This window comes from Monoraphidium neglectum (assembly GCF_000611645.1).
Source record: "Monoraphidium neglectum strain SAG 48.87 unplaced genomic scaffold scaffold01887, whole genome shotgun sequence".
In the NCBI taxonomy this organism is placed as follows: Eukaryota; Viridiplantae; Chlorophyta; class Chlorophyceae; order Sphaeropleales; family Selenastraceae; genus Monoraphidium; species Monoraphidium neglectum.
In genome coordinates this window covers 4,705-12,923 of record NW_014011741.1, presented here as the reverse complement: position 1 = coordinate 12,923, position 8,219 = coordinate 4,705, and the positions used below count along the sequence as shown (strand labels likewise).

The 8,219-nt window shown below is 63.5% G+C and overlaps 3 protein-coding genes across 3 annotated transcripts in view; 1 reads left to right on the top strand and 2 right to left on the bottom strand.

Moving 5' to 3' along the window:
- Window positions 1-267: 267 nt before the first annotated feature.
- Window positions 268-960, bottom strand: MNEG_9301 (hypothetical protein; the record flags this gene model as incomplete). Its single annotated transcript, XM_014042230.1, has 1 exon — window positions 268-960. One exon carries the CDS (start codon window positions 958-960, stop codon window positions 268-270), a length of 693 nt encoding a protein of 230 aa, XP_013897684.1.
- A 1,207-nt stretch (window positions 961-2,167) lies between these two features.
- MNEG_9300 (hypothetical protein) lies at window positions 2,168-4,055 on the bottom strand (the record flags this gene model as incomplete). Its single annotated transcript, XM_014042229.1, has 4 exons — window positions 2,168-2,284; window positions 2,666-3,266; window positions 3,478-3,776; window positions 4,050-4,055. The coding sequence occupies 4 exons, from the start codon at window positions 4,053-4,055 to the stop codon at window positions 2,168-2,170; spliced, it is 1,023 nt and encodes a 340-aa protein (XP_013897683.1).
- A 1,897-nt stretch (window positions 4,056-5,952) lies between these two features.
- Window positions 5,953-8,219, top strand: part of MNEG_9299 (hypothetical protein) — a gene marked incomplete at both ends in the record, with an annotated part of 4,911 nt that continues 2,644 nt past the window's right edge. Inside the window, 4 exons of the mRNA XM_014042228.1 lie at window positions 5,953-6,376; window positions 6,658-6,733; window positions 7,028-7,101; window positions 7,346-7,641. Of these exons, the coding sequence (XP_013897682.1) occupies window positions 5,953-6,376; window positions 6,658-6,733; window positions 7,028-7,101; window positions 7,346-7,641 (870 nt within the window). The remainder of the gene's footprint in view (window positions 6,377-6,657; window positions 6,734-7,027; window positions 7,102-7,345; window positions 7,642-8,219) is intronic.

The window sequence follows — 8,219 nt, the reverse complement described above, 5'->3', positions numbered from 1 at the left end:
GTGTGTGTGTGCGTGTGTGTGTGTGTGTGTGCGTGTGTGTGTGTGTGTGTGTGTGTGTGTGTGTGTGTGTAACAAGGGCGGAGCTGTTGAGCTGCGGGCAAGAGCGTGCAGGCAGGAATGTTGGTGTCCAGCGGTCACCTAGCCCCACGCCCCCAAGCCGCGCCCCCCTGCCACCACGGATCCCAACATTTGCCTGACCCGCACGTACAATTCGCGTCTCCCCTTTGCGCACAAATGCAAACGCCCATACAGCACAAGGACATACACTCAAGGGCACACTACGCATGGTACACGGCTCGCAAACCGCGGCCGCCTCCGCTCGGCGCACAGCCCACCACCCGCCTGTGAGGGCAGCACGCGGGCCAGCAGCTGCAGCACCAGCTCCCAGTGATCCTCCTCCAAAGCCTTGCCTCGCCTCACGAAATCCACCAGCAACTCAGCCGCCACCACCGCCGTCGCCGGCACGCCCCCGCCGCCGCTCGCCGCCGACACCGTCGCTGCGGCCGCGAGCGTCGACGCCGCGGCGTTGCGCAGGGCAGCTGCCGCGAAGCGGCGCCACGAGATGCCTGGGGCGCCGCGCCTCGTCATCGTGCGCACCAGCACGGCCAGCAGCTGCCCGTCCGCCGCCACCTGGCCCTGCCGCACGGGGCTCCCGTTGGTCACGGCTTCGAGCGCGCGCAGCGCCCAGAGGCTGTATGCGCCCGCCAGGTTGCAGACATACTGGGCTGGGGAGGTCTGCGGCTCCAGGTTTGAGAAGACGCTCGCCGCCGCCTCGGCCGCCAGGCCTCGCAGGGCCTGCAGGTTGGAGCTGGTGAGGCGCGTGGCCGCGTGGGGGCTGCCGCGCGCGCAGGGCATCTGGTCGATGAGCGCGTCGGCTTGCGCCGGGTCGCCGGCGGCGTTCCATGGGCACAGGGCGACTAGCTGCTGCACCAGGGCGTTGGGGTCGGCGCCGGGCGGCATGGCCGGCGGTGGGCTGTCCTGCGGGCCGGTGGTGCTATTGCAGCTGCTCCTGTGTCGGCTGCGGGAGGGCGACAAGCGGCGGCGGCGCGAAGTTGCAGGGTGGAGGTCAAGCGCAGAAGACGGCGGCCGGCTTGATAGTGACGTGCCGTTCCTGATGGCACCCGTGGGTTTCCTACGCGGCACACATGTCCTTTCCTCGCTGCAGTCGGGCTTTTGAGTATCCTCGCTGTTCGCACGTGATACTGAATTACGTCGACGGTCTCACCAGATCTTTGCGCGGCCGACTGACTTGTTCCCTGTTGGGCAAGCAGCGCAACCCTGTCAAAAAGCGTCTGCCAGCTGAAATTCTGTGCCTGGTGGCAATGCAGCGCAATGTCTTGCGGCCAGTGCGCACTGGTGTTGGTCAACAGCGGAAGCGCACCGCAGGGGGATGTGAATTTGAGGTGTGGGGGTGTCAGACACGACCCAGCAAGACTTGCACGCAGCAACAGCTACGTGATGTGCAGTATTGCAGTGTTTGCACCCAACCACCTTTTCTCTAGGAGTGATCCGTGCATGTGGTGCTCTGTGACTCCCACACCCTTGGCCTCGAAAGCAACACGACGCATGTGCAAGCGAATGGCGGTTGCGGCGTCCACTGCATCTTTGGAATAGAGACTGCTCCACATGAAGTTGACTGAGTTGAGTTACAATGTGAAAGTCAGTGCAGAGCATCAGATGGAGAGGCCTTTGAGTGCGTGATAAGGGTCTAACGGTGAGCGACTGTACCAACCGTTGAAAGTGCGTGGGTGGGTGCCTGACCGGCCCACTCAAGGGGCCGTTGTGCAACAGCCCCCTGAAAGCAAAGAGGGTCAGATAACCGCAAACAACTGTTTTGTTCCTTAAGCTCTGCCAGCTGCTTCTGTGGCTTCTCCAAACAATTGTGACGAAGCGTGTAAATAATTTGACCACAGCCAGCCAGGAATGAAAGCAATACAGTAGCTCAGTCAATAGCTGGAACACTCACAGCCTGCATAACAAAACTCATCAAGCCCGTACATCATGCGGCCCACCCGCAGCCACACAGCCCTGGGGCCTCGCAGCTGCAGCCAGCGGCGGATGCAGGCCTCAATGCACCAGCCGAGGCCCCAGAAACGGGTGCAACCACGATGCCGGTATGACGTTGCGGCGAAACATTAATGGTGGTACAGGCTCATCCATTCGCATGTCATGCGCGGCGGTGCACCAGCAGCTGGCTGCCGCAGCGCGTCACGCGCAGGTTCTGGTCCAGGAAGGTGACCTCGTAGGTGACACGCGCCGCCTCGCTGCCGCGCAGTCGCTCAATCTGCGTATGCATGGGTGTTTTGTACAAGCGTGTGGGTGTGTGTTTGTACATGTGCACGCGCAAATGTGTGTGCATGTACACGCACGCGCGCATATGAGTGTGTGCGTGTGTTGTGGGTGTGGATGCATGTGCAGAGGGAAGCGGACCGACGAATTGAACCCAACAACAGACCTGCGTCTTTCCAGCTGCTGGGGTGAGCAACAGCTGGCGGCTGCTACCACACACCCCTCGACGCGCCCCCTGTGCAGTCCCCACTGCACAGCACACCGCGCCACCCACGCCAGTGATGTACCCCGCGTGACCTCCTCTGCCGCTCAAGGCCGCCGCACCCGGAACGCCCTCACAACACCACCCAACCCCGTGCCCCTCAGCACCGCTCACCAGCTGCTCCACGGGCACTGACACCTGGTCCAGGAGCGGGCTGAAGTTGCTGCGCTCAACGCGCGTGCTCTCAACAAACAGCTCCAGCACCTGCGGCGCCCCGCCCGCGCCCCCGGCAGTAGCCGGCCGCTCCAGGCGGCTGCGGGTGACGACAGTGCCCCTCAGGCCCGGGAACACAGACAGGTCCACCTCGGACACCAGGGCGCCCGGCGTGATGATCTGGTACGCGGCGCCGATCGTGGCGCCGGGGATGGCGTCGGTGAAGGCGAAGATGGCGTCCGCGAGCGCGCCGTTCGGGACGTCGATGGTCCCGCTGAGGCCGGCGACGTCTGCCAGGCCGCTGACCACATTTGAAAATGAGGCGAAGAAGGGGGAGTTGCGGAAGGCCTCCGTGTTGGCGTAGAGCAGCTCCCAGCGGCCGTCAAGGAGGCCGCTGGGCGCGGCCGCAGCGGCGCTGGTGGCGCCGCTGCCGTTCCCCTCTGGGCTGCCGCCGCCGCTGCTCCCACTGCTGCTGCCGCTGCTGCTCTGTCGGCCTGCGGCCTCGAGGGCGGAGACCAGGGCTGCCACGGCTTCCTTGTCGGCGTTGGTCGCCAGGGCGCCCCTGCTCAGGTGCGGCGGGTTTGGCAGTTGCGTGTGCGTGTGTGTGCGAATGAAAGAGGCCGTCGGCTCAAACACGGTGCGCAGGAGCAACACGAAGCAAGCACCCGGCTGTCCAATGAGTAGCGGCGGCCTTCTGGGACGCAGCGGAAGCCGCCAGAGTTCGCTCGGCCGGCGCCTCGGAGCGCTGCGCCACGCGTTCCTGTCACCCCCACCTGTTGAGCCCTGCGATGCGCTCCAGCAGGGCGGCCTTGGCGTCCGCCACCGAGGCCGCCGACTCGACCGCCGCCGCGCGCTTGAGCTCCGCTACCGCAGCCGCCGCGCCGGCCACCGTCGGGCCCACGGGCTGGGCCTCTGCCCACTGCACAAACTCCGGTGGGCGCGGGGGCGCCTTGACGCGCGCAATCATCGTCTCAACGGCGACGCCGTTTGCGTTGTAAGCAAAGTTGTAGGTCACGCCGTTGGAGCGCGTGGCGGCGGCGCGCGGGACGACTGTGGTGCGCTGGGCCGCCAGCTGTGCGGTTTACGCGGCAGGGTGGTCGCATGGCAAAGGCGTCATTGTTGTGGCCAGACCAGGTGTGGTTGAGAGCGCCGGACACCACGCAGCGAGCTGCACCACAAATATCTAGGACTGTACACAAACATTGAGAGTCTGAAGCGTCTGCGCAGTTGCCGCGCTGCAGCAAGCGGTGCGCCAGTCAAGGCCTTGTGGCTGGCGCTGCGCAGGTAGCGCCCCGCACAGATCCTGCCTTGGGGCGGAGTTGTTTTCAAGCCACAAGGAACGCACCGCCATCACCCATCTGGATTGATACATCGCACCCGGCCTCACCGTTTGGCCAGAAGCGACCCCGAGAGCCCTGGAGTGGCGGACAGCGTCCATGATCATTGCGTGTGGCCTGGTCGGGCAGTGTGATGTATGGTCTTGATGCCTCTATATCGCGAATCAATTGATGTTACTGGTATCCAACGCTCTGCTCTACATGAGGAAAAGTGAGTCTGGTCAGTTCTTGAACCTCGATAGCCTGGTGACAACGATTGGTTGCCCATGCTCCAGACCTCTGTATCTAGGCTGCCAACAAGTGTAAGATAATCGTGTGATTCGTGTCGGGGTTGCAACCGGTTCCAGCTCTTCGTCAGTTTTGCCGCGCTGGCGCCAAACGCAAAGAACGTACGCAAGCCAGGAGGAGGAATTTCATGTGAAATCATGCCAGATGCCGGGCGCACACCGCCCCCATTACTATGATACCGCCAGCGGGTCGCACGGCCAGCAGCGGCCGGGCCCGCGCACGACCCCTCCCTCCCTCTGTGGCCATCAATGGATCAATCAATGTCACAACCAAGTCCGGCAACACCCGGTATGCTGCCCAGTGGGTACCTGTTTATCAAATTACAGCAGCACAGCATACTAACAAATAGAGGGCAAGGTGCGGGTCTGCACATTCACACATTACAGTACCTGCACCGCATTGCAAGGTGAGTGGCAGGAGTGTGATGGGACTGAAGGCAAAGCGCGTGGCACAGTCGGATTTGCAGCAACTGCCTAGCTAGGGTCAAGCAACTAAAGCCGTCTCCCCATACGGAACTAGTGTGCTTCTTTGCATGATGCCGGCTGCAGCTGGCTGCCTGCGGCGAACTGACTCAGTGCACAACTCTTCAGAAGAGTTGGTGCAGAGGCAGCCTCAGGGCGCTCGCCCAGCAACTCTTCCCCCACAGTACTCCTTAATGGACCGTTGTGACCTCATCAGAGGCTCGCTTGCAACCTAGAAACTTAACAGCCAGCAACCCCGTGCCCTGTGCTCGGAGAGGCTGACACGTCTTTACGTGGTGGACGGGTGCACTGGCTGGGCGCAGCGGCCTCGAGGCCATCCATCTGATCGCCACCCTGGGGTCAATCTGGGCTCCAAATCGAAATCAAATACCCTGCTAGTCACAGTCAAGGACCTATCAACTGTACAAAACGGGCACCTGCTGGCAGATGGTGTGTGCAAGAGACCCTCTGCAGTGCATGCCTTGTTGATCAGAGCAGCAGCGCATGCATGCAAGAGGTTGTGATAAGGGTCTGCGGTCTGCGAGGCAGATGTCAACGGGAGGCGGCTGTAGCCTGTGGTTGCCACATGTGCCTGCAGTTGGTGGCTTCAACGCGCACAAGTCTGCCGAATTCTGTACTCAAGAGCCGACCGCCAGCGTGCGTTGCTTTCACGCACAGGCACCAAACAAGACGCCGCGATTGGGGTGCTGCGGGCGCCTACGGGCAGCAGCCAGCGCTTCCATAGACTGGAGGTACTGTATGACGCTTGGGCTAGTGCTGAGCTAGCGGCACCAAGCAGGCACAGAGGAACGACCCAAGCAAGGGGCTGTTGTGGGTTATCAGGCTTCACACCCTGTATCCAGAGAGGTTGACCACTGGTCAGCTGTTTGTGTGAGCGTGAACATGAGCAAGCCACATGATGCAGCAGATCATACTGTTAGGTGTTGGCTCTATGCAGGACAATTCACCAAGGCCGAGCTGTCCTGCAGCAGCTGCACTCCAGCTGCGCTCAAATTCCACATCCAAATGTGGGCGCTCACGTACCTACAGTACTGCCACAACGTGCATCCTCTCCTAGGCTAGCGCAACTTAAAATCGTGGATGATTGGTCTTATTATATCGCAGCGTTAAATCAAGCGCAGATCGCGGATCTGACGCAGCTATGCCGCCCCCGGACGACCCGTTCAAGGACCTGGTGGCATGGAAGTTTGCTGGCGCGGCCTGCTGGCACACGGGCCTCTTTGCGATCGGCACCGCGCTGTGGCACCTGGCCGCCGCGCCGCACTCGCCCATGGCATGGCGCCTGCTGTCGCCAGCGGCATGGCTGCATGCGGCGGCGCTCTACTCGACGTCCCTCCTTGTCCTGTACGCGCAACGACGGCTACTATCCTCATCAGACGTCCCGCCCGTCCACGCGCCGCGGCTGGGGCTGACTGCGCGCACGTGGGCGGGGCTCGCCGTGTCGCGCTGCGTGCTGCGCAGCCGGCGCGCGGCTGATGCTGCGGGCGCCCTCACGCTGTATGGCGCCGCGGCGATATCGGGTGCATGCGGCGTGGCGGCGCTTGCAGGCGGCGCCGTCCAAGGGGGTGAGTGCAGCTTCGCACCAGTGAGCACCATGCCCGCATGCTGCCACCGACGGCTGCGTTTTCTTGCCGCCGGCCTCCTGGCTCCGCATGCACCAGGGCCCTGGGCGGCCGCACCCACTCTGGCTCTGCAGCAGCGCTCCGTTGCAGTGATGCAGAGTGCAGCAGCTGCCCATGCAGTGCCCGACTGATCCTGGTGAGGAGTTGTGCCTTGTGCTGCGGGCCCGCCCCCGCCCATAGCCCCCACAGCATGTATGCCACCGCGCTCCAACCCTCCGCCGCAGTGAACGGCGGCACTCAGTGGCTGCTGGCTTATGGCGCCTGCCTTGGGCTGCTTTATTCCGTGATCTACCTTGTAAGGTGGGGGCGGGGCCAGCGCCCCGGCCAGCCATGGCGTGTTGTGTCTGCAAGATCGGCTTTGTGGGCGTGAGCTTTTAGAGCAGCTGCCCGCGCCCGGCCCTCTGGGACCATTAAGTGGCTTGTGAGCAGGCGGCAGGCGGCGCTTGTGCGGAGGGGCCTGCGGCCAGGCGTAGGCCAGCGTGCCGCACGCCGCTGCTGCAGGGCACTCACTCTGCTGGGTTGTTGTGCTTACATGCTGAGGGGTCGGGCTCACGCTCCTGCCCGCTTCTCGTCCCCTGAACCCCCCCTCAAAAGGGCCAAGAACGTGCTGTCCTACCCCATAGTCCAACGACACAGATACTTCCGGGTCAAACAGCGCATGCGCGCGGGTGAGGGGCGGGCCGTGTCGGCGTGCATGACGCGCTTGCATGGCAAGGGGTGCGGCAGAGCAGTGATGCTTGGCTGAGTGTGTGGGCGTGGCCGCAGACTGGACGATCCTGCGCTTGGACTGAGGGTGCCACCTTGGCCGTGTGCATGCCGTGTATGGGTGTTATGGCCAAGTGTGATGCCCAGTGTCACGGGTTTTAAAACGCGGCCCCTCCTCCTGCCCTAACGCTCCATCACCCCCCGCAGCCGCGCGCTCCGCGCTCGTTCTGCCCACAGCAGCCCTGCTGCTCCTCGCGGCTCCCCTCGCGCTGTCGAGCCTCTGGCGCGGCGCCCGCGGCGGCGCCGCGCCCTTCCCGCCGCCGCCGCTAGCGCTGGTAGCCGCTGCATGGCGTGCGGGCGTGCTGTGCGCGTTTGTGTGGACGTGCGGTGCTCACGTGCTGGAGGTGGTGTTCACTGAGCCGGTGGCGTTTGGAGGGGAGGGCGGCGGGGACCCCACAAAGGCGCTGCTGGCGGCGCTGCGGCACACAGACCCCCTGATTCAGGTGGGGGGCGGGAGAGTTGTGCACACGCGCATGCGCGTGTGCATAAAGCATATGTCGATGCGTGTGGGTGTGCGCCCGCATGTGTGTGTGTGTGTGTGTGTGTGTTGGAGCGAGAGTGGAGCAAAGGAGCAGGAATGCCATGTATACATGGGAGCAGAGAAAGTGGGGGCTGCGAGTGGGCTGGGAGTGCTGCCCTGTGGTGACTCAGCATGCAGGCTGTTGTTGTTCGGTGGTGGGGAGCCTGGTGTGTCCGTGAGCAAGCCCTGTGGCGCCCCGGGCGCCGACCGCAACCGAGCAGCCGCAGCAGCGTCAGGGGTGCCTCCCCGGGTTGAGAGACTTTTGCCTGCCGCTCCTTTTTTTCACAGTGGGGCATCCCAACCACCAATATGCAAGCAAGCCCACCCTTCTTCCACCCCACCATCCCCTGGCCTCAAGACATCCCAGTCGCTCCAAAATCGGCCCCCACTCCCAACCCTACAGCCACAACTACCACCACCTTCTTCGTCCCCTCCCCCACCATCCCACAAACACTACCCGACCACCATAAGCACCACCACCCAACCCCCACAATCGCGCAC